Consider the following 26,646-nt stretch of genomic DNA (forward strand, 5'->3'; position numbering starts at 1 on the left):
TATTCACATTTCCTATTAATAGACACTTGTTTCTCTTGCTGTTATGAACAGTGGTGCTGTAAGTTTTGTTATGTATGTCTCCATCTGCTCCCATGCAAGGGCTTTTTTGGGGCAGTGGGGACAGACCCATTCCGTGTCCCTCCCCTGCTCTGTTCTGTATCTCATGTTGCATTTCCCAGATTCCTGTGTTCCCTGTCTGGCTTCTGGGCTTAGCCAATGGGAGGCATTGGCAGGAAAGAGGGGAGAGAGAGGTCAGAGTGTCTATCTCTCTGTCACTCAGATAGTGCTGCCTCTGCACCTCAGCTCCCACCTCACAGGTCCACCCTGGTTCTAGCTTCTACCCAGATACTTCAACTGACTCCTGGTCTTCTGACAGCCTCACTCTTCTGTCTCTATAGACTGGGGTGGCAGTGGGCTCCTGAAGCGGCAGGTCATTGGTTGTCTCACTGTCTGCGGCTTTGCTTCTCAGTTTTTTCAACCCAGGAGACACCAGTGCGGCCGCTCTGCGCGACCCTTCGTATGCCTTCCCGCGTTCCATTACCCTCCAACCCGGTTACCAGGCAGGGTTACCGCCACACCATTAGTGGTCCTGCTAAGCCATTGGCTGGCGCTCCAGTGGGCCCCTCCCCCAAGCAGCCAACTGTCAATGAGCGACCGTTGGTGCGTCAGTCGGCCAACTGTTTGTGGATGGAGGTCCTCAGGTGGCGGTGAGGTAAGAGGCAGATCTGGGCTTTCTCCCTGGGACCCTCCAGCTCACCCAGCCTCTGGCCAGTGGGTGAGCTGAGCTGGGGCCAGGCGAGCAGGCTGGGGGCTGTGCCCTGCAGGGCTCCAGAGCCCTCACCAAGGCTGCCCTCTGGCCAGGTCCAGGCCTTGAGGCAGCGGTGAAGCTCTCCCCCATTCCTGCCTCTGTGACCCAAAGGCAGCAGCAGTCTGCCTGGGACCAGCCTCTGCGATTTGGGTGGCCTAAGGAGCCTGAGGGCCAGTTGGGTCCTGGGCTCCTGGCTTTCTCAGGGATGACAGCTGGGTGGAGGGCTGGGGATCTGGTGCTGAGGGAGCTGCCAACTGAGACCTGCTTCCTCTTAGCCAGGACCTGGACCTCACAGGGTGAAAGTTGAGCCTTGGGACCTTGCCCTTTCTTCTCAGAACAGAGAATAACATTTTTTTTTTTTTTCTTGGTGGAGGACCTGTGACCAGACCTCAGAAACAAAGGATCTGATACCAAGAAGTTTGCAACAACTAAGCACATCCCTCCCTCACCTTTCCTAAAATAGAGCTTTGCTGAGAGCTTTTGGGACTTTGGGGGTTTTTAAGGCAGGAGCTACCTGTCTCCTTGCATGGCCTTCAATAAACCTTTCTCTTCTCCAAACTCTGATGTTTTGGTATTGTTTGGCCTCAGTGTGCAGCGGGCACATGGACTTGTGTTTTGGTAACACCACCTCTAACTACCTAAGAGGTATAAAATTATTTGCCTATTTATTTTTTCTTCAAAAAGCTTTATTGTTTCCATTTGGTCCAAGGTTTGGGCAAGGATTCCAGGGTGGTTAAAAAGCTGCCTGGTGGCTGCAGAGAGGGGCTTCAAGCAGAAGCCCTGACACCAGAGGGGCACCTCCAAGGCCACCGGCCTACAGCGGCTCCTGGTTGTATTGGAGTTGAGCCTTTGCAAGAGACGCTCACTCAGCCCAGCCTGGGAGCCCACCAGCCTGTGGAGGTTGATCTGGGCTGTGGAGGTTGATCTGGGGGTTGCCCATCTTCTTGATGAGTTTCACCTGCTTATCTAGGAAGCGACTCTCCTGGAAGTCACAGAGGTGGGGGTCTGTGTGGGCAGAACCCAGCACATGCAGATCCAAAAGGCCTGGTTCAGGTTCTCCTTGAGAATGGCGGCTTCCGTAGCGTCCTGGGTTTTACCCCACTCTTTTTTTTTTTTTTCCCTCCCTAAATATTTATTTATTTTGGGTTGCATCAGATCTTAGCTCTGGGGTGCAGGATTTTCACTGTGGCACATTGGCATCTCTCTAGTTGTGGTGAGGGGGCTCAGTAGTTGCAGACTGGGCTTTTTAGTTGTCCTGCAGCATGTGGGATCTTAGTCTCCCAAACCAGGGCTTGAACTCATCCCCCCTGCATTGGAAGGCAGATTCTTAATCACTGAACTGTCAGGGAAGTCCCTACCTCACTCATTCTTGAGGTGGTTTCTGCACATCCTGGAAGGAGCTCAGCTGTAGCACTGGTTTTGCATTTTAAGAGACACTTGGAGCCTTCCTGCTTCTCCTGGTCCCGTTCGCAGAAAATGTGGCTCACACCCTCCAGAGCCAAATCCTCCCAGTGGAAATAGACACTCATGCACACACACACACACTCACCCAGAAAGAGGTAGGTGTCAGAAGCCCACAGATGCATATTGACCAGGCAGCTGATGACAGCTTCCACCTCAGGAATAATTCTGATGATCTGGGAGCTCATGGTTGATCATTATTAAGGAGTTTAACTCAAAAAATGGTGTTTGTCCCAGTGGCCTGGGATAGCCCAGTGGCTCATTCTGAAGGTTTCGACTGTTAAAAGGGTTGGAGGGAGGTGGGAGGTTGGAGCAAGGGGTATCTCTGGGTCTGTGCCATCCAAATACTGTTGAAGAGACAGATCTGCAGAACTGCAGAGCACACTGCCTGTTTATTGATTGATTGGTTGGGTCTTTTTGATTTATAGGAGTTACTTATGTTATACATACTAATTCTTTGTTGATTATATGTGCGGTAAATATCTGCTTCCATTCCTTGTGTTGTCTTTTTTTCAGTAGTATGTTCTCGTGAGCTGAAGTTTCTCATTTTAAGGTAGTTCTCACCAAGTTTTAACATTTCCCTGAGCTGCATGGAACATCGCTAATCAGTTGTGAGCCAACTTATACGCCTAGACTACCTGTTTTGACAAACTTCTGCAACCCAGATCCCTTCCACAGAACATGTGCATGAGGCAGCTTGCAGTTGGATAATCAAGGAACCATATGCTAGCATTTCCCATTAGAATAAATGGATGGACTCAAGAGAGGCCGTCTGAGGCTCCATTTGATGCAGATCCTAGCTGGGAGCATGGAGTGGGCCTGGTTGCACTAGGGGACACCTTCTGGGCTTTTCTCGCCCAACTGTATCTCAGACTCCACTGAACACAAGACTATAATCGGCATGTGTTGTTTTCAGTTTACTGAGCCTGGTTTATAAAGTTTGTTGAACAGAGAGAGCCCCTGAAACATAACCAGCTATGCTCAATGTGACCAGCTGGCAACCAAGAACCCTCCTGGGTTGGAGCAGAGAACATAGGCAGTGTGCAGCCAGGGTTTCATGCTGCCAGAGGAAGCAGATAAATCTAAGGAGGACGACACAGCAGGCTGAGGAGAGTGAGCCCAGGACCAGCCTCGTGCTTCCCTGGCCACATAAGCGTCCACATCCATCTCTCCACTGGCGAGGGCGGCCTCTAGCCCAGACCCAGTGTGAGGCCTGACTCCCTAGAACAAAGGTCAGGAGCACTTGTAACATTTGCATATTAGACTTGTTATTACTTGCACATTATGTTTTTATTTATTTTTTTAAATTAATTTTATTGGAATATAGTTGATTTACAATGATATATGTATGACATTTTAAAAATTCAAACAATATAACAAAAAGTACACAAAGTCCTGTTTCTTTCTTGTTCTCATCATCCAAATTCCCACCTTTCACTCCGGTCTCCATTTCTCCCCACTAATGTTTTCTTTATACAAATAAGCAGGTGTGAATGTATGCTCTTATACGTCTCCATTTTTATACAAAAATAGCATGTACATACAGCTTTTTCTTTTAAACTACAGATCTAGGAGGCATTAGATAAAGAATTGTAAAATCAGATTTTATTTAATTAGATCTTTCCTATGAATAACTGTGTTATTTTGATAAATTTTTCCTAATCTCCTACCACAGTTTAAAAATATTCTTATGAACATCTGTGGTCACCCACCAATCTGAGACAGAAGTAAGTCAGGAATAAACTGGGCAATTTTTTTCTTTTTAAATATTTCAGAGTCAGAAAAAATGTTGTGTGATGTGTTTATTAAAGAAAAGTTGAAGAATATAGAAAAGCACAGAGAAGAAAACAAAATTTAACAGTAATTCTACTACACAGAAATATTCAAGTGATAACAATTATAGTGCTTAGGATACATTTTATAATGGATATAGTGCATGTCCCAATAAAGCACATGTACAATTAATATATTTTAAACTGTAAAGTGGGAAAGCATTTATCAATACTTTTAAAAAAATTATTTTATTTTTGGCTCTGCTGGATCTTCATTGCTAAGCATGGGCTTTTTCTAGTAGCAGCAAGTGGGGGCTACTCGGTAGTTGTGGTGTGCAGGCTTCTCATTGCGGTGGCTTCTCTTGTTGCAGAACATGGCCTCTAGGTCCTCGGGCTTCAGTAGTGCAGTGCATGGGCTTAATAGTTGTGGCTTGGGGCTCTAGAGAGCGGGCTCAGTAGTTGTGGCAGTCTGGCTTAGTTGCTTCAAGGCATATGGGATCTTCCCAGACTAGGGTTTGAACCCGCATCCCCTGCATTGCAAGGTGGACTCCCACCAGGGAAGCCCAATACTTGTTTATCATAAAATTACAAGTGTTCACTATTTCCAACCGTTCAGTAACAATAATGTGATGTGTTGATATATATGTTAGCTTGCCTTCTCTACATATATTTTTTAATATTCTCTATACATGTTGTTTTCAAAAGGAGTTAAGTAGAGGCAGATATTGATTTTTTGCCAAGTATATAGAATTGCATCACCTCTCTTCAGTTCAATGGGTTTCAACAAGTATTCATTCTCTAATAATAAAATTAATAGTAATCCTCACATTTGTGTACAGTATTACAGTTGGCAAAAGTCTTGTCTGCTCTTTGAACAGCCTGTTGAGTGAGGTAGTACTATTCTTATTGGCTGACTAAGGAAACTGAGAGTCACAGGAGTTAAGTTCCTTATCTAAGGCTGTCTAGCTAATTGAATTGAAGACTTGCAAGTTTGGATTCCAAGTCTAGTTCTTATCCCACCAGACCATGGTGGAGACAGAAGAAAGGAGAAACGTCTCATATTCCCAGACGTCTTTAGGTTTACAATGTAGTTGATGAGACAAGTCAAAAAACTATTAGACACCCAGAGAAGACAACACTTGGCCTAATGGAGGCAAAAATGGTCACCCTCATCAGGCCCAATGCATCATCCTCCATTTTGCCAGTTTCCATCACTTCTCCCTGTTGCTTTACTGGACTTCTTCTTCTGGACTCTGTGGTACCTACCTAGACCTCAGAGGCCTTTGAAGAAGAGCTCCTGTTGAGAAATTGGATAGAACTTTAGCTAAATTCCGGTCATGGGATTCTCAGACTGTAGGCCAGGCAGAAAATGTGCATTCCTCCAGCAATGGAGAATTTTCACTGACAAGTGAGAGTTACACTTAAATATTGTGTTTTTCCTGTAGCTTAAAAATATTATCATGCATTCATTTGATTGTTCAATCATTCACTCACTCATGTTTGAATTCAACAAGCATCACTGAGGAACCAGCATGTCCTTGGTGTCCTAGGGCACCCTGCTAGCCCTGGGGGAGAGCAAGATAAATGAAACACAAGTTATACCCTTAAGGAGCTCCATTTCCACATGATTCTTCTGGTTGCTCAGGCAATAGACTTGAGTGTGGCATTATTAGATAACACACAATCTGTACTTTCAACCTAGACACGACTCAGGGACAACTCTGTAGAAGTATCGCTTAGCTAAAGCCCAAGCCAAGAATTGTTTTTCATCTTTTTTTGATACTACAGCCACTCTTATGAAGATAAAGTCTCTTTAAGTATTAAGATAGAAGGTGGTGGTGTCCAACATATATAAGACAACCCATATAGAGTGCAAGAAGAAAACATTAACGTTAGTATTATTCTTTGCAACCCCATGGACTATAGCCTACCAGGCTCTGAGGAGCCTCTCAGTCCATGGAGTTTTCCAGGCAAGAGTACTGGAGTGGGTTGCCGTTTCCTTCTCCAGGGGATCTTCCCAACCCAGGGATCGAACCCTGGTGTCCCGCACTGCAGGCAGACGCTTTACCGTCTGAGCCACCTGGGAAGCCGCATAGTATCATATGCAGTAGTGCACATATATACTTTAATTCATAGCTATACATGTGCTTGATAGTGTTTTATCTATGGAGTGGGCAGTCAAGAATTTGGTTTTCTTTGTTCTCTAGCCATATAGCTACTCTCCCTCTCCTTTCTCAACAGTATATAAAACTGCTGAAAGGCTCATTTGGGAAGCTTTTTAAAGTCATTGCATTCAGATTTGTCCTGATGGCTGAGGAGAGACTTCATACAAGGTTTCTAGGGCGAGTGGCAAAATTTGAGTAAGGTCCTTTAGTCTGTGCCAAATCTCTCTAATGCAGACAAAGGAAGGATAGATTTCTTCTTAGCTCAATCAGTCTTTCCTTCCTGCCAAGATCTTAAGTTTTAAGAGCTTACTTCCCCGCCTCATACTTGAAGAATTCTTTTTATGTTTATTTGATGTTGGAGCTCTTCTCCAGAGTGACTTTTCACTTATTTTCCCAAATAAGCACCATGCTTTATCAACCCCCTTCACTCCTTGCCCCTGATATGGGTTGGAAGGGCATCGACTGGGGACAGAGTTCCCCTCTCTTCTGTTGCCAGACATCTACATTTGACAATAGATGTTAAGCAAGCATCATCTATCATGATCATTCTGTCTCTGGAATAGAATTCCAGAGCATTCTACCAACTTCACCAACAAGTTCTGCTTATTTACTCACTGTCTGTGCATTGAAAACTCTGCCTGCTTTCTGCCCAGGAATCCTTTCGGCTGTACCATAGTCAATTTCTAGGCTGAGGCTTATTTTTCATTTTCATCCTAGTGTTCAATTAGTATTTTCTTCTTTCCCCATTCTTCCTTTGCTCTCACTTCAGTGATATCATGGAAGTCATTACAGCTTCTGAAAAATATAAATTGTGTTTTATTAAAAGAATTACTAGTCTGTGATATTTTAAAAAGTACTTAGGTCGGGAATGTGGATTATGATTTGAATTACAGAAAGGTCTTAAAAGACTCTTTTTTATCTTCTTGACTTACAGTTTGATAAAGATTTCAATTTTGATCAACTGTTCCAGAGACCCATCCATAATATAGTGTGAATTTTACTTGAAGTATCCCTTTCCTCCAGTTCAGGCCTTGGCTTGTAATAGAGTGTCTGTGTTTTGAGATGAAATTTGGAAAAATCGCCCATCCTTGTAAAGACAAGCCAGGTGACCCTTGCAAACATCCTCACCTAATTTCACACAAGAATTCTGAGCTTATCAATTCCCAGACTGGTGATGCTCTAGCATCTTCAACCCATGGCTTCCAGAGTTGCCTAGGAGGCATCTCCATACCAACTGTCCAGAAGGCAGATAAAATCAGAGCAAAGTGCCTGGAGAGGTCTGAACGTAGTACACCTCAGTTCTCACATTCCATCAGCGAGGACACTGTCACATGGCCAGGCTAACTGCAAGCCAGGCTGGGAAATAAGGGCTAGTTGGGCATTAAAAAAGAAAAGGAGAATGTGGGTACCCATCTCTGCCACTGAATACTTGCGTTTTGACTCATGGAAACATTTATTCCAAAGTCCCCCGTATCAGCCAGTGAGAGTCAAATGTGTGTTCAGAGGTAGTGGAATCCTTTCCCTACGCAGGCTGGTAACCCTGTTGTTTCATAGAGGATGGCAAACCCCTTCTAAATGGTGCACAGTGGATTTGAGTTTCACCAAAGGATTTCAGATGATCAGTAAATCTCTACAGAAACAAGCAGGGGTGACCTCTCTGGAACCATAATCAGAAGTGTGTTATATCTACCTCCTCGCTGGAGGCTGTGATCTAGTGTTCCCAAGTGTCTGAAGAGCTAATGTTCATGGCCTTTTCATCTGACCAGGGGAAATTCTGGCCTTATCTTTGCAAATAAAAATAATTCTGCTGAAATTGCCTACTTGTTATCTGGAAAGACAGAAGGAATTCTTTGGCAAGAAGGGTCCTGGCAACTAGCCTCAAACCTGGGCGATGGAAATAGATGGTCTGGACAAATGTCGCAGACTTTCATCATTTGGAGAAACTAATACATAGGGCATCAGCTGAGTTTCCATTTCAGTGCAACTTAAGCCTGAGTGATAAAGGCAGCCTGCTCTGTGAACTTTGTATTACATAACCCTCATGTGATTCAGAGCTGCTATTTATAATTTTCCTTTGTGTGGAAATGGAGTGGGTTACAGGGATGCAGCTTCCTTCTATCCCAGCATCCCAGAAGGAGACAGAAAAACAATTCTTTATTTACCACCTAGCCTAGGGCTTTCAAAACTGCTCTTGCTTTATCGTCAAAAACAATTTTGGCATCTTGTTGTTCAGTCGCTAAATTGTGTCCACTTCTTTGCCACCCCATGGACTGCCACATGCCAGGCTTCTCTGTCCTCCACTATCTCCTGGAGTTTGCTCAAATTTATGTTCATTAAGTTGGTGATGCTATCTAACCATCTCCTCCTCCGCCACCTGCTTCTTCTTTTGCATTCAGTCTTTCCCAGCATCAGGGTCTTTTCCAATGAGTCAGCTCTTTGTGTCAGGTGGCCAAAGTATTGGAGCTTCAGCTTCAGCAGCAGTCTTTCCAATGAATATTCAATTCCTTTAGGACTGACTTGTTTGATCTCCTTTCAGTCCAAGGGACTCTCAAGAGTTCGTTCATTCATTCATTTATTCTTTTTTTTAATTATTTTTTAAATTTTATTTTATTCTTTCATCATCCATTCATTCAGATTACAAACATTTAGTGAATGTCTACTAGACACTAGGAGTGGAGATAAGTGGTTGAAAACACTGTTTCCTAGATCTCATCCCAGACAAATGAAAACAAACTATCTAGGGGTGAGTTCTGGTCATAGGTATGGAGATACGTGTGTGTATATACACACACACACATATAAATATATATATAAATATATATATAAATATATATATATATATATATATATATATATATATATATGTATGTATGTATGTATCTCACTGGGTGGCTTGCAGGATCTTAGTTCCCCAGCCAGGAATCGAACCCTGGCCACAGCAGTGAACGTGCTGAATCCTAACCACTGGACCGCCAGGAATTCTCTGGTCATGGGTCTATTTTAAAATCCCTTCAAGAGAGTCCAATGTGCAGCTAGGATTGAGAATCACTAGAATTGGTAGACTCTGAAACCAGAGGAAATTATAATGTTTAATAAATCAAGGAGGCGCACTAGAAAGAGAACCAAATAAAGAGGGTGTTGAAGAAGAGTGCAGAGAAAATTGGAAAGTGCTTGATATAGAGAAAGAGAAATAATGCTGGTGTCTGATTCACTTGTGGCAGAATGTTAGCCTTTCTACGTTTTAGCTTGTGTGATGCTGGACAAGCCATTTAACCCTCCGAGCCTCAGCTTTTGCATTTTTAAACTGAGGATATTAATCATCTTCACATTCTAGGATCACTGTGAGCATTTAAGTAGAATGCCAAGTGTGCAACAAATCTGTTATTTTTGTTGTTATTTGGAATTCTGGAGGAAAGACCAAGCATACAAGTTGGATAGTTAAAGATGTGAGTATGATCCTAGGTAAATCTCTCTTGCTGCCAAAGGTGAGTGAAGGCCACTATGTATCTGGGTGTCTGAGCCCTCAGCCTGATACAGTGCACCTTCCTTGGGGGAAAAGAAATCATTGTTATCTTAAAACAAATGTAGATATGTTGTTGATGAGAATGTCAGATTTATATCAATTGATTAAGAAAAAAATGAGAATTCACATGGTTTGAAACAATCCCATTTTGGGGAGGACACCTTCAGGGAGCTCTCAGGCCTCCCTGAGGGTTCTCTTCACATCTCTGCCATTAGTCTTCCCTGACCTTCCAGTGAAGAGTATATAGCCCTGAGCATAACCAAGGTCTCAGCATGTTGAGTGAGTCTGGACATTCAGAGGTCATTCCTTCTGGATTTTTAGCTAAACATTGTTAGGATTTCTTCAAGTGACAGATTTTGTAAGCATCAGCAGATATGTGTATTCAGTGTATTTCTTTTTTGATTTGTAAGATAAATGATAGCACAATCTATACATTTTTAAGCCCTGAATTTCACCTTAACAATATATCTTTGAGATGATCTGCATCCATCCATAAAGAATGTTACCCTTTTCTTCTTGTAGAGCTGCACAGTATTCTTTTATGTGGATGTATTATAATTTCCTTAACCAATATTCTGATGATGTTTTCAGCATTTTGCTGAAACATTGCTGTTTAAACTTTTTGTTTAAACATTGCTGCAGTGAATGACCATGTACATAAGTCATTTTGCATATGGAAGCATCTTTTGTTCTATAAATTCCTGGGAGTGGAATAGCTATATCAAAGGATATGTTCATTCACCGACTGTCCTTCACAAGGATTGTTCTAATTTCCACTTCCACCAGTGATGTAGGAGAAGGCCTTTATCCCCACACCCCCACCAATACAGTCTCCTATCAAAATTTGATTTCTGCCAATGGGCTAGATGCAAAATGGCATTTTCTGATAGCTACATCTATCAGATAGTAAAGTACATCTCTCCAATTGTGAGTGATGTTGAATTCCATGTCACATGTTTTAAGACTTACTTGGGTTTTCTTTGCTGGGAAGAGTTGGTTCATATCATTTGTCTATTTTTAAAATTAATTTTATTAAAGTACAGTTGATTTACAATGTTGTGTTAGTTTCTGGTGTACAGTGAAGTGATTCCGTTATACATATGTATATATATACACATTCTTTTTCAGATTCTTTTCCATTATAAGTTATAACCAGATATTGAATATAGTTCTCTCTGCTATACATTAGGTCCTGGTTGCTTCTCTATTTTATATATAGTATTGTGTATCTGTTAATCACGAACTCCTAATTTATCCCTCGCCACCTTTCCCCTTTGGTAACCATAAGTTGGTTTTCTAGGTCTGTGAGTACATTTTTGTTTTGTAAACCAGTTCACTTAAAAAAATGAATGTATCACTTAAAAAAATTCCACATATAAGTGATATCATAAGATATTTGTCTTTCTGACTTATTTCACTTAGTATGATAATCTCTAGGCCCATCCATGTTGCTGCAAATCACTGCCTATTTTTTAATTGGGTCATTGGTTTTCTCCTTATTGATTTTTAGAAATTCATTATATGTTTAGAAAAATGAGCATGCTATCTATTACAAATATTTCTTCCTTCCAGTTTTGTCGTTTGTCTTTGATTTTTTTCTTTTTCTGCACAATGTTGTGGCTTCTGTGTTTCATGTGTGCATAAATGCAAAGGTATTCTGCACTCTGAGATTATTGAATAGTTCTCTCATGGTTTCTTATGTCACTTATAATACACTATTCTTTTTTATATTTAAATTTTTGTACCTCTTTGAATTTTTCTGGGTGTAAAGTGTGCGGTATGGGATCCAACTTTCTTTTTAGATGGCCATCCAGCTAGCCTAAAGTCTTTAATTGAGTAACCTACCTTTTCTCTGTGGATTTGCGATATTGTTCTTTAAGATATACTAAATTTATCACATACTAAATTCCCATGTATTCTTAGGTCTCTTCTGGACTTTCTATTCTTTTTCATTGGTCTCTCAATCTGTTCATGTATCAGCACTATATATTTTTAATCACTATAGTTTTATTTTTTATTTATTTATTTTTGGGGGTACCAAATTACTTTATTTGAAGGAATGGTGCTAAAGAAAGAACTTAAGTAGATGTTTTGGTACAACTTATAGAAAAGGTGAAGGTAACCCAAATATGCACGCACTGCCTTGGTGCCCAGGAATGTCACCCCTGTGGCTATGGGAAGGCAGCCTGAGGCTTAGCTCTCATGTGTCCAAGGGTGTGCTTGTCAAAGAGGTACTCTGCTATGCCAGACCCAGGGGCCCACATCTTGCACAATGTGATTATGTGGTTACCCAATTCTTTGTGGCTTCTACCTGCTCATTCAGGTAATAAGTCTCAGTGAAATTACACAGCTGGGGGTCATTTTTTTCAGTGGCCAGTTTGTGCAGTTCCAGTAGTGACTGATTCACACTTCTTTCCAAGCACAGCGCACATTCCGTTGCATTCAGCCCATTCTCCCAGTCATGGCGGTCTGGTTTCTTGATATCCTGAAGGAAGATTCGGCCACCTCGTTGGTTCTGCAGCTTCATCGGTTTCTCAGTATGTTCCCTCTCCTCATGAGATTGGTGAAGAAAGTATTTGGCAAAGTTCTTCAAAGCCACATCATCGTGGTCAAAATAGTATGACGTGGGCAGGCAGACACAGGAGGTGTAGAGCTCCAGGTTGATCTGGCAGCTGATGGAGGCCTCCAAGTGCTGGTGGTGTTCTAGCGCACCTGCAAGGGGGATGCGGTTGTCAGGGCGGGTGGCTGAGAAGAGGCGGCGGTGGCCGGCGGCGCTGCGCGTTGCTGGAGTGGCCGCAGGCACCGTGGGCGGTGGGAGGGCCCTGTCAGGCGGTGAGGAGGGCTGGCTCTGAGTGGCCGGCAGGGGCGGGGGATGAGCAGCCGCTTGGGTTCAAGCACTGTTGAAGCAACAACCTGGCGACTCTCCGCGAAGCCTATCACTATAGTTTTATAACATGCTTTAATTTCTGCTTTGGAGGAAATTTGGTAATTATTATTTTTTTTCACACAGAACTGGAAAAAGCCAGTTTTTGTTCCAATCCCAAAGAAGGGCAATGTCAAAGAACGTTCAAACTATTATACAATTGCACTCATTTTACATGGTAGCAAGATAATGCTCAAAATCCTGCAAGCTAGGCTTCAGCAGTATGTGAACTCAATGGACATAAATTTGAACAAACGCCGGGAGATAGTGGAGGACAGAGAAGCCTGTCTTGCTGCAGTTCCATACGGCCTCAAAGATTTGGACACAACTTAGCGACCGAACAACAACAACAATAGTATCATGAAACAGAAAATGCTTATTAGTATATGTGTTTTTTCTGGGCTTATTTCTGTGTCTACACCCTTCTCCACATAGACCTTGATACTGACATTTGCCTCCATACTTGTGTAGACTGCTACACTCTACAGATTGTCACACTGATGTGCATATAGGATCACAGCTGATATATAACTTGGTGTTTTGCTTTTTTAACACTATATCATGTCTTTTTTTGTATATTTTACAAAGCTTCCAGTAATAATTTTTTTATTGTATATTATTTGCTATATTTATTTTTTAAAAGTCAAGAATTATGCAAGCAGGTTTTTAATCTCCATTGACACTAGTTTGGGTGGAGAAATAAAGTTTGGAGGGTTATTATTTATACATTTCATCTAAATACTAAACAAGCTAAATGAACAATCTGTTAGTTGCTGAAAGCTTAGAATTAGAAAGAATGAGAGCTCGTTTAGAATCACTGTTTCTCGTCTCTTTTTTGGGAAAAGATTTGAGTATTTTTCAGAGTTATTACTGAGTAGCTTGTGTAATACTGTTTGCATGAGAGAGTCCAACAAAAAGGCAAAGCAAGAGTTATGTCCTTCTTTTCCTTTCCAGAACACAGCATGTTTATCCTTTCTATGGGGTAAATTTGAGTAGTTCCCGTAGAGCAAAACAACCTGGAACTCTAGAGTGATTTCAGCCAACTAGTAAATAAAAAGCAAACAACATAAATCAAGAAATACTTGTGGGAGAATGAACTAGATCACTTCTGTCATCCCACCACTTTTTGCTGTGTCTCTGGCAGTTGACCACAAGATGTCACTATGGCATCTTTAATCCTAATAATCCTGTAGCTGGCTGGGGGTGGGAAAAGAACAAGGAAGAAAATCTTACAGTTCTATGCAAAATGGAATTTTCTTTTTTTCTGGCTGCCTGCCAGGCTAATAAAAAAAAATTTTTTTTAAACCAACACATGAATTGAAAAGGCTTTCAAGAAACATCTGCACAGTGAAACTGTTAACTCCAAAGAAGTCCAACATTTTATTTATACTGTATAAATTAAAATGGAAAATAAAACCCATTTGGGCCAATGTGCAAAATCTCCAAAGCAAGAGAAAAGTACTTCTGAAGTCAATCCATTTTCGAAACGATGGCATTAAATATGGAGGATGTAATAGTCTAAAACAACTGAAATTCTGCCCAGTGAAGCTTTAAATAACCAGTTTCTCAAAACAAATATTGTTAATTAACCAAATTTCCCTCCATGAACTCAGATTTTAGAGGAAAGAAACAAATCATTTAAAACAAATGCAATCTCTCATGTTTCTTGGGTGAAATGATTTTCAGAAATGGCTAGCACAGACTGTAGCATCCCCTCCATAGGACACATCTACAGGTCAGCGGAGAAGAGCCACTGCTTTGGATCATGATTCTGAAGAACGGAAAATTATATTTAAAAAAAAAATCCTGTTTATTTATTTATAGAAAGCGAGAAAGTGCTTTTAAAAACCAGCTGTACACAGAACACATCTTGTATTTGAACAGCCATCTTTTAGGTGGTCTGCCCAGCTCCCCACCTGTATATGGGCATCCATACTGTACCCTATACCCCACAGTCATGGTGTGACTGGCGTGTTCTGTGACCCACCCAGTGTTCTCACCAGTGCTAGCAGCCTGACCAATATTCCTTTCTTAGGAATTTGGGATTAAGTCAGTTGACTCTCTTTCCTAATGACTGGACAATGACAGACAAACTCTGGAAATGTTGGTCACCATATTTTCCATCTTGCCAGCCAGGAAGCAAAATCAGAAGTCTACAGAGAGAGAGAGGATGATGAAGGGGATCCTGAGGACCACTGATAGAGAGGAAGCCTTGGTGGCATCCAGGTTTCCAGTAGGTTTCCAGTTCCATCTTGTCCTTGAGTCCAGAGTCCACTCTTTTTGTTTGTTTTTAATGAGAGAACACCCTGCATCTTCATAGTAAATAATCATTTTGTTCAAAACACTCTTATGACTCTTCAGGATAATCTGGAGCTCAAGTCATTGTAATTCTTTCTCTTTGCACTCCAATCCTTCTCTGCCCTCCAGCTGTCTTCTGCCCCCCATCATTTATCCAGACATTTAGGTTATGGGATATTTTATTTGGTCACTTGAAGCAACACTTTTGGCTTGTGGAGGGACAGTGAGAGTAACCTAGACAGGCCTCAGGGAATACTTTGAAACATCAGTCTGCACAATCTTTGGGTGAACTGGATCTATGAATTAGGATTCTACAATAGAACTTCCCAAAATTTGTCCCTTAGAACATTAATCATGAAAATGTTAAGAATACAAATAAAGTATTCCATGGTAAAATAAGTCTGTGAAAAAAGCAAAATACATCTCCCTCTTGCATGTGCACAAGAGGGGACTAAAGATCCTCTTGATGAAAGTGAAAGAGGAGAGTGAAAAGTTGGCTTAAAACTCAATATTCAAAAAACTAAGATCATGGCATCCGGTCCCATCACTTCATGGCAAATAGATGGGAAAACAATGGAAACAGTGACAGACTTTATTTTCTTGGGCTCCAAAGTCACTGCAGGTGGTGACTGTAGCCATGAAATTAAAAGACGCTTGCTCCTTGGAAGAAAAGCTATGACCAACCTAGACAGCATATTAAAAAGCAGAGACATTACTTTGCCAACAAAGGTATGTCTAGTCAAAGCTATGGTTTTTCCAGTAGTAATGTATGGATGTGAGAGTTGGACTCTCACATATAAAGAAAGCTGAGTGACAAAGAATTGATGCTTTTGAACTGTGGCATTGTAGAGTCCCATGGATTGCAAGGAGATCCAACCAGTCCATCCTAAAGGAAATCAGTCCTGAATAGTCATTGGAAGGACTGATGCTGAAGCTGAAACTCCAATATTTTGGCCACCTGATATGAAGAACTGACTCACTGGAAAATACCCTGATGCTGGGAAAGATTGAAGGTGGGAGGAGAAGGGATTGACAGAGGATGAGATGGTTGGATGGCATCCCTGACTTGATGGACATGAGTTTGAGCAAGCTCCAGGAGTTGGTGATGGACAGGGAGGCCTGGCGTGCTGCAGTCCATGGTGTCACAAAGAGATGGACACGACTGAGAGACTGAACATTGCATGTGCATGTGTACTCAGTCACTCGGTCGTATCCTACTCTTTGTGACACCATGGACTGTAGCCCGCCAGGCCCTTGTGTCCATGGAGTTTTCCAGGCAAGAATACTGGAGTGGGTTGCCATTGCCTACTCTAGGGTATCTTCCTGACCCAGGGATAGTCTTACATTTCATGTTAATATATTAAAGGCTCTGATAAGTCCTGCAGTCAAAAAGGGATCAAAATTTGTTTAGCCTAGGATTTTCAAAGTTTATGTCCTAATATTAACAGATTTCTTTGGGGAGAGGAGTTAATCCTTATTGGCAACATTTTAAATGTTACTTAAAAATGTCTGTTCATTTCTGCTTTACAGCCAAACTGAATTTGAGGTGGGCTGACCTTGGGAATTTTGATAGGAAAGACCCTGGAAAATCCTCATTTCCTTACCTCCTACCTCACAGCCCTTTATTAGTCAGGTAGTTAGTGAGAAGGCTAAGAAATGGCCTAGATATCCAGCGCTGTGGGAGAGACTGCCTATGGCCTCTCTTGACATTTCCTAGAGCCCTGACTTTATGCCCTCATTTGGTCTTTTTCAAAATATAGCACACACTGACAAAAGTGCGTAAGTTACAAGTGTACAGTGATCAACTTTTCCAAACAGTTTCACACACTATTGTAGCCAGCACCAGGGCAAGAAACGACATTACAGGCTCCCAGAAGCCCTCTCACGCTCTTTTAGTCACTTTGCCACACAAGGGTAGCCACTCTGACTTAATGCCTTTTCTTTCCGCATAAATGGATATATCCTGGAGAATAAGGACCGACCCTAGATCTCCTGGTATCACTGCAGTCTAGAATAGGACTTAGGATAGTTGATTGGGTTTAACTGTAAAGCAGGAACTATAAAAGCACAAGGTGCCCTCAGACTCCTGGACAGGGTGGTGGAGGGGCCCTGGGGTCAGACTGCCTGGGTTCAAACCTGTCTGCGACTCCTACTTGTCTGACCAGGGCCATCACTTAAGTCTCCAGGAACCTCAATTTCCTGCCTTGCGAAGGGACTGGGTGGGTCCTGAATGTCATCACAAGTATTCTTATGAGAAGGACAGAGAGAAACTTAAAGATGGCCTTGAAGATTGGATGATAGAGTCGCAAGCTAAGACCTGCCACCAGCCACCAGAGACTGTAAGAAAAAGAGCTGATTGTCCCATACAACCCCTGGAAGGGAGTGTGGCCTTTGCCAAAACCTTGACTTTGGCTCAGTGAAATTGATTTTAGACTTCTGGCCTCCAGAAAGGTAAACGAATAATTTTCTATTGCCTTAGGCTACCAAGTTTGTGGTGATTCGTTAGGTCAGTCATCGGAATCTAATATACGTATCCTGTGACTGGTGTTGGGGAAACAGCAAGAAAGAAAAAGCAGCCTTTGTAGAGGTTACATTCTACCTTGGAACACAGATTGTGAACAGATACATGGATGAACAATCTAATGTCAGGGTTCTGCTGGCTCTACACTAAAGCCATTGGTGGGAGCCCATGCAACCTGGGAGAAAAACAAGTTGGGCAAGGTGTGCAGGACTCTGCAGGCCCTAAATGATAAGGAGATAAGGGCTCTGTATTTTCTTCTAAGTATGGCTTTGGAGATTCTCCGTGCATGTGGGAAGCCAGTGGGGCTCCTCTTCAAATTGTCCTGGGAAAGGCTAGGGACAGCAGTCAGTCTGCTGTTCCTGTCCTGGGTTACCCCTTTAATTTGCTGTGCCCTCAGGACATTTCTTTAACCTCTCTAGATTTTAACATCCTCAACTAAGGTTGAATTAACTAATTTATAAGGCTCTTCCTCTTAAAACAAGAAACCAAGTCTCATGACTCTTGTCTGAACAGGGAAGCCACGGTCAGAAACACAAAGGCTCCTCCTGCCGTGACTATCCTCCTCGGGGCCACTAGAGGGAGTCCGGCGAGGCAACCTGTGCAGAATTGAATTAAGAAAAGACGGAGGGTGTGTTGTTTTAAAAAGAAAAAAATCCTCTGCTCATTCCCAGAATCTGCTTCTAATTATCCGTTGGGCTAGACTCTTAACCACACACGTTTCAGCCAATCCTAGACGGCCTAGACTCCTTTTCAACCCTAAGAGCAGTCAAGCCACAAGAGATGCACTTTCAGACCAGAGGAGTGGAACGAAGATTCACGGATTCCCTCGTCCCACCCACTGGCCCTGCTGTCCAGAGCCGCTGAGGATTAAGTTCCCTCCCAGCTGTACGAACTCCTGATGGCCGAAGCTAACATGGGACTCAATCGCCTTTCTAGTTTATTTCAAGAGTAATTTTCTAATTACTCTTTACTCTTCATTTTGTGTTAAAGGCTGGCAAACGATCCTCTTTCCCTCCACATCAAAGTAGGAGAAAAATGATTTGCAGTTCATGTAATGAAAACCTCAATTTCTGGTATCCAAAGGCCCTTTTAAGAAAAAATGACAAAAGGAGGTAAATTTGGGAGGTACTTTTAGCACACATTGTGAAAGCAAATTAAGGATATAATAATCATTAAGAGGCTTTTTGATTTTTGTTGTTTTTTAAAAAGTTTTTATGGAATATATTCGATTTGCAATGTTTTAATTTCTGCTGAATAGCAAAATGACTCAGTTATATATATATATATATATTCATTTTCATATTATTTCCATTACAGTTTATCACAGGATATTGAATATAGTTTCCTGTGCTATACAGTATGACCTTGTTGTTTATCCATCCCATATATACTAGTTTGCATCTGCTAATCCCAAACTCCCAATCCCTCCTTCCCCTAACTCCCACCCCCTATAGCTACTGCAAGTCTGTTCTCTGTATCTGTAAGATTTTCCTTCATATAATCCTTCTTACATCTAAATCCAGAAACTAAAAAAGTGGAGTATCTAGAAAATGATCCACTCGTGTATTTGTTGAGTAAACCTTTTCCGTTTAACTCCTTGTTTTGACATAATTTTGGACTAACAGAAAAGTTGAACTAAAGCTGGACCATAAAGAAGGCTGTTCAGTTCAGTTCAGTTCGGTTGCTCAGTCGTGTCTGACTCTTTGCGACCCCATGAATCGCAGCACGCCAGGCCTCCCTGTCCATCACAAACTCCTGGAGTTCACTCAGACTCAAGTCCATCGAGTCAGTGATGCCATCCAGCCATCTCATCCTCTGTCGTCCCCTTCTCCTCCTGCCCTCAATCTCTCCCAGCATCAGAGTCTTTTCCAATGAGTCAACTCTTCGCATGAGGTGGCCAAAGTACTGGAGTTTCAGCTTCAGCATCATTCCGTCCAAAGAAATCCCAGGGCTGATCTCCTTCAGAATGGACTGGTTGGATCTCCTTGCAGTCCAAGGGACTCTCAAGAGTCTTCTCCAACACCACAGTTCAAAAGCATCAATTCTTCGGCGCTCAGCCTTCTTCACAGTCCAACTCTCACATCCATACATGACCACAGGAAAAACCATAGCCTTGACTAGACAGACCTTTGTTGGCAAAGTAATGTTTCTGCTTTGCAATATGCTATCTAGGTTGGACATAACTTTCCTTCCACGGAGTAAGAGTCTTTTAATTTCGTGGCTGCAGTCACCATCTGCAGTGATTTTGGAGCCCAGAAAAATAAAGTCTGACACTGTTTCCACTGTTTCCCCATCTATTTCCCACGAAGTGATGGGACCCGATGCCATGATCTTCGTTTTCTGAATGTTGAGCTTTAAGCCCACTTTTTCACTCTCCACTTTCACTTTCATCAAGAGACTTTTTAGTTTCTCTTTACTTTCTGCCATAAGGGTGATGTCATCTGTATATCTGAGGTTATTGATATTTCTCCCAGCAATCTTGATTCCAGCTTGTGTTTCTTCCAGTCTAGCACCAAAGAATTGATGCTTTTGAACTGTGGTGTTGGAGAAGACTCTTGAGAGTCCCTTGGACAACAAGGAGGTCAAACCAGTCAATCCTAAGGAAATCAGTCCTGAATATTTATTGGAAGCATGCTGAAGCTCTAATACTTTGGCCACCTGATGTGAAGAACTCATTGGAAAAGACCCTGATGCTGGGAAAGATTGAAGGCAGGAGGAGAAAGGGACAACTGAGAGAGGATGGTTGGATGGCATCACCCACTCAATGGACTTGAGTTTGAGCAAGCTGCTGGAGATGATGAAGGACAGGGAAGTCTGGCATGCTATAGTCCATGGGCTTGCAGAGTCAGACACGACTGAGTGACTGAACGACAACCATGTGTGTGTTAGTTGCTCAGTTGTGTCTGACTCTTTACACCCCCATGGACTATATATAGTCCGCCAGGCTCCTCTGTCCATGGGATTCTCCAGGCAAGAATACTGGAGTGGGTTGCCAGTTTCTTCTCCAGGGGATCTTCCTGACCCAGGGATCGAACCAGGGTCTTCCACATTGCAGGCAGATTCTTTACCATCTGAGCCACTAGATGACAAAAATAGGCAAGGAATTTCTGAACTTCCTTTTCCCAAATTCCAAATATTGTTTTACCACGTTTGCTCTTTTCTCTTCACCCTCTCATATTGTTCTCTGAACCATCTGAGTCAATAACAGAAATGATACCTTTCCCCCTTTAACTGTGTATTTCCTAAAAACAAGAACATTCTCTGACATAATCGCTGTGCAATGAGCTAGATCAAGAAATTAACATTGACTATTATTTTCTTATCTACAGACTTTGTTCAGATTTTTCCAATTGCCATTAATATTACCAGCAGATTTAGATGGTATTCTGTTGTCATACCTCTTTAGGTTAGTTTTAACCGAAACCATTTCTTGGTTTTGCTTTGTTGTTGTTAGCTTTGTGTTTTTATATTGACATATTTAAAAAAAATACAAGTAAAATATTTGGTAGAATGTCAATGCTTGGGTCTGTCTGATGTTACTTTATGATTAGATTCAGGATGTGCATTTTTGTTAAGAATACCATAGAAATGATGTTGTGTCTTTCTCAGTACATTACATGGAAAGCACGTGATGTTGATTTGTCCCATCACTGGCGGTGTTAACTTCGATAACTTAAGATAATAGTAAACATAGTGTGAAAACTATAAAATATATATTAACACGTATAATATAGAAGTATAATATCTCAGTGAAAAAGAATATGTAAGCAAAATATAGTTTAGTATAATATAATAGGAAATGTGCTAGGCTCATGGTTCTTAACCTTCTGGTCTCATCTCAGAAATAGTTTATACTCTTAAAATTTATTGAGAGTCTCAAAGAGCTTTTGTTTATTTTCATTATGTCTATCAATACTTACTGTAGTAGAAATTAAAACAGAAATTTAAAAATATTGACTTATCATTTTAAAATAATAATAATGAACCCATTACATGGAAACATGAATAATATGTATTTTATGAAAATAACTATATTTTCCCAAGCATAAAAATAAATAGAGTGTCACTCTTATACATTTTTGCAAACCTCTTTAATGTCTGGCTTAATAGAGAGCAGCTGAATTTTCATATCTCCTTGCAAAATGGATTCAATTTTTTACAGGATGTTTTTTGCTTAAAGTATATGAAGAAAAAGAAAAACATATATACACAGTTGGGAAAGGAAGGAGTATCTTAGTAGCCTTTTCAGTTGATTTTGGATAATCTTTGATACTATACTAAAACTCAATGAGTATAATTTCTTAAAGGCATTTGCAGTATGAAACTTGAAACCATATCAGTGAACATTTTGTTCTCTGTTAGGTTAAAATTCTGGTTTATATTGTACTTTGATTGGATCTGTTACCCATGCATGATTTTGTTAACATTATATGCTGGTCATTTGGAAAATATTGGCACCCTGAGCTATACCTGTCTTCCTAATGTTGCTACTTCTTTATATAACAACCAAAAAAATTTTCACATTTGTTAATATCCCCCCTAACTTCTTCTGAAAAGTGTTTAGATATTGAGAAGCTGTGAAGTTCACAGTGGTAGATACAAATTTTCCAAAATTTGAGTCTTCATTTGAAAGCTCAAATTTTAATTATTGGCAATAAACATTGCAAGTTGTTTTCTCTGAAATGACAGGTTTACTTTGTTTATTTTGACAAAAGTGTCCATTGAAGTCTCAGTTCTGAATGGCCATGGTTTGTCAGTTGTTATTTCTAGTCAAAATGGTGTTACATGAAAAAAAGCCACTAGCTCAGTTCACAGCTCAGACAATTGCACAAATGCTTTTTTGGGACAGCACTTGAACGCTGATGTGCAGCAGAAGTGCTTTATGCACATCACCACTTACACAAAACATTAAAAAGATGGTCATTAAAGGGTCAAGATTTAATGAAATTAAATGCATTTTAATGCTTAAGGACTTTTAAAGTGAAACTTCTCTTTTTGTAAAAAAGCCAACAGTGCATGGCATTGATGATTACAAGGACTACCAGTGTGGTATAGTAATACTATACTATATGCAGCTACTATGTTGATTTATGCTAAGGTGCCAGCAGTTTTACACACCATTGCTTTCATGATTTGTGCAAATGTCAGCCTATGAAAAAGGCAAATGACATCTTAATATTATTATAAAAACATTTTGAACTGAACTGAAAGTGTCTCGGGAATTCTGTGTCTAGAGATCACATTTTGAGAAGACCATGAAACATAAACATCTATATAATATATTAATACATATTCTGTCCTCCATGATCTTAAGCTCTAGCTGGGCCAACTGAGCAGCTCACAAAAAGCAGGATGAGGGAAGCATCTATAGGTAGACATAAGTTATTGGCAATATTTTAGTTCTTGTTTTTGGTCATGTGTGTGTGGAATTTGGCTATATTATAAATCTGTGCTGTCTAATATGGTAGCCACTGGCCATGTATAACTACTGATCATCTGAAATATGACTAGAAACAATTAATATATGCTCTAAATGTAAAATACAAACCAAGTTTTGAAGGCTTCATGTGGGGAAAAAAACAAATGTAAATATCTCATTAGTAATGTATGCATTGATTATTTGTTGGAGTGATAATCTTTTGGCTGTATTAGGTTAAACAAATTTATTATTAAAATTAATTTCAGTTGTTACTTTATGCTTTTTAAAATAGAGCTACTAGAAAATTTAAAGCTACATATGTATCTTCCATTATATTTATACTAGGTGGTATGGTTACAAATAAGTAAAGAGAAAAAACAAAACACATGTTGGACTTCCCTGGTGGTCCAGTATTGAGACTCTGGGCTTCCACTACAGGGGGCATGAGCTAGATCCCTGGTCCAAGAGCTAAGATCTCATACGCTATGCTGCTGTTGCTGCTAAGTCGCTTCAGTCGTGTCCGACTCTGTGAGACCCCATAGACAACAGCCCACCAGGCTCCCCCGTCCCTGGGATTCTCCAGGCAAGAACACTGGAGTGGGTTGCCATTTCCATTTCCAATGCATGAAACTGAAAAGTGAAAGGGAAGTCACTCAGTCGTGTCCGACTCTTCGCGACCCCATGGACTGCAGCCCACCAGGCTCCTCTGTCCATGGGATTTTCCAGACAAGAGTACTGGAGTGGGGTGCCATCACCTTCTCCGCATATGCTATGCAGTGTGGCCAAAAATAAAATAAATTAGAACATGATGATAAAACAGGGTTAAGTACAAACCAGCAATGATAATGCATTACAAACCAAGGATTATTTTTCAACCATTACTGTGCCTATGAAGTCAAGGGCAAAGAACTTTAAATAGTGTGGTGAAGATTATTTAAGTCATTTCATAAAGACTCAGGTAGCTGAGAGAGCACAGTGAAGGGGCAACTAACCAGTCTTAGAGAGATTACAGAAAGACCTCTTCCCAGACAAAGGGTTGTCTCCCTTGTAACTAAAAGAAAATTAGAAAATTTTCAGGTGAATTAGGTGTAAGTAGTGAGGAAGCAAAAGGGTACTCCAGGGAGAAGGAACAGAATTTGCAGAGACTCAGAGCTTTTGCTCAGAGCACAGCTGAAAAACTCCAGAATTTATAGGGGCTATTGTAATACTGTTACATCACCACCTGCAGTTATTTACATAAAATTCTGTTTTCCCTGAGGTATGTGTATATAAAAGAGAAGATTTATTTGACTTTCCTGCATTTTTTCTCAAAAGTATCATGAATTTTAAATTATATATTTTAAAACCTGGGAAACATCCCAGGCTCATGCTAAGAGATACTTTGGAATTACTGTTTAGTTTTATAGACACACATGGGGTTTTGCTTATCCACATCTTGCCAAAATTGTGACCTTTCACGTTCAGGATAGTAAAAACCTGACTCCATGATACATGGAGCTGCACATGGCTCTCAGCAAGAGGAAGAGTAAAAAAAATAAGAAGTCCACAAAGACATAAAAATCATATTGTGCAATGACATCACATCAATATTATGGTTAATGTTAAATTGAGCAGTGGGATCCCGGTGTCAGAACTTGGAAAAGTAGCCAACTTGCAGCCCAATTGCTATTCCATCAGTTGAGAGACCAGGCCCAGGCAAAAGGTGGAGACAGGATTTCTTTATTTATTAACTTTTTATTTTGTATTTATGTATAGCTGTTAACAAACAGTATTATGATAGTTTCAGGTGAACGGTGCCAAAAGGACTCAGCCATACATATGCCTGTATTCGTTCTCCCCCACACGCTACTCCCAGCAATGCTGCCACGTAACACTGAGCAGAGTTTCACGCACCCTTTAGTAGGCCCTTTGTGTACATGTCCATCCTAAATTCCTTATCCTTTCTCTCCATCCTCCCCCAACCACCCACCCTGGTAATCATAAGTTCGGTCTCTAAGTCTGTGAGTCTCTTTCTGTTTTGTGAGTAAGTTCATTTTTATCATGTCTTTTTAGATTTCCTCAAAGAAGGGATGTCATGCAATATTTCTCCTTCTCAGTCTTACTTCACCCAGTATGACAGTCTCTAGGCTTATCCATGTTGCTGTAAGTGGCATTATTTCACTCTTTTTAATGGCCAAATAACATTCCATTGTATATGTGTACCACATCTTCTTTATCCATTCCTCTGTAGAAGGACAAGGGGCATTTAGGTTACTTCCATGTCTTGGCTATGGTAAACAGTGTTGCGGTGAACATCGGGGTGCATGTATCCTTTCGGAACATGTTTGTCTATAGATATTTGCCCAGGAGTGGGATTGCAGGGTCATATGGAAGTTCTACTGTTAGATTTTTTTTTTTAATTTTATTTAATTTTTAAACTTTACATAATTGTATTAGTTTTGCCAAATATCAAAATGAATCCACCACAGGTATACATGTGAGGAAACTCATGCTGTTCTCCATAGTGGTTGTACCAATTTACATTTCCACCAACAGTGTGGAGAATTCCCTTCTCTCCACACCCTCTCCAGTGTTTATTGTTTGTGAATTTTTGATGATAGCCATTCTGGCTAGTGTGAGGTGATATCTCATTGCAGTTTTGATTTGTATTTCTGTAATAATTAGCAATGTTGAACATCTTTTCATGTGTCTCTTTGGAGACAGGATTTAAATGGCCTTCTAACTTGACCTCTCCCTTCCCCCTCCTTAGATGAAAATCATGTCTGAAGTCCTCAATCTTTCAAAAAACTGGAGACTAAGACATCTTCAGTATGAAAAAAGCATAGTCAAACCCTAAACCAATGACCTGAGCTCCCCAATTTAACTTCGTAATCATCTCACTCTGGCATTACCCCAGAAACACGATCCTAATCCTCTGTGCTTGCTTGTTTGTGGTTCACCAGAGTACAGACTTTTTGAGAACTGGGGCCTCATCTGCCTTGTTGGCATCACTGAGAATGATAATGTGACCACTTAACCCAGATGCTCTTGGTTCCCCAGGAGGCTGAAGAGGTCAAGATTTAGTAATCGACCTTCAGTAGTTAAGCCACCAACAACACTGGAAGAGCAGAAGCTGGGAATAAAAGTCATTCCCCATCTCTCCCAGCCTCTCCAACCCTCTGCTTCACAATCACTTCCATGGATGCAGTGCCTCCTCTGTGCTAAGCTGGGGGCTTCACAAATATCATTTTTAGTTCTCCCAACAACCCTACAAGATGCAGACATTGTTATGGTCTCTGTTTTACAAGTGAAGAAACTGAGGCCACTTGCTCAAGTCCATGCTGTTGGTAATAATCCGCTTAGCTGGGATTTGAACTCTGCTCTAATTTCACTCCCGAGTCTGGCCTTCCTCTTCCATCCCCATGTAATTTGGTCTCTAGTTCTGGAATGCCAGCAGCTGGAGGAGAAGAATCAGTGTCTTTGAGGGCACCTGGAAGAAAGTAGAAGTGAAGAGCAAGTGTAATCAGGGGCCTTTAACACTTTCTGAACACATATCATGAGCCTGCCTTACATCAGACATGTTACTGGTATATCTCAATTACTGATGGGTATGATTTTTATGGAGAAAGAAGTCTCAGCCTTGGTGAAGTCATAACTTTTGTAATTTTGTTCCAGGCTTTAGAACTAGTGAGTGGTGGAGCCAGAGTTCAGACTCTCATGAATCTGAGGTTCATACTCCTTAAAAAAAAAACAAAACAAAAACTAACAATGTATTTT

The 26,646-nt window shown here is 41.0% G+C and overlaps 1 protein-coding gene across 2 annotated transcripts in view; it reads left to right on the top strand.

The window, feature by feature from the left end:
- CDK1 (cyclin dependent kinase 1) overlaps positions 1-26,646 on the top strand; it is a 93,961-nt gene that overhangs the window by 66,354 nt on the left and 961 nt on the right. The window contains exon 8 of one of the 2 annotated variants that reach the window (XM_070781836.1): positions 1,182-26,646. The exons of the other annotated variant lie outside the window; for it this stretch is intronic. Within the exon in view, the coding sequence (XP_070637937.1) occupies positions 1,182-1,190 (9 nt within the window). The 3' untranslated portion in view covers positions 1,191-26,646. The remainder of the gene's footprint in view (positions 1-1,181) is intronic. 2 annotated transcript variants of the gene reach the window in all.

This window comes from Bos indicus, chromosome 28 (assembly GCF_029378745.1).
Source record: "Bos indicus isolate NIAB-ARS_2022 breed Sahiwal x Tharparkar chromosome 28, NIAB-ARS_B.indTharparkar_mat_pri_1.0, whole genome shotgun sequence".
Classification (NCBI taxonomy): Eukaryota; Metazoa; Chordata; class Mammalia; order Artiodactyla; family Bovidae; genus Bos; species Bos indicus.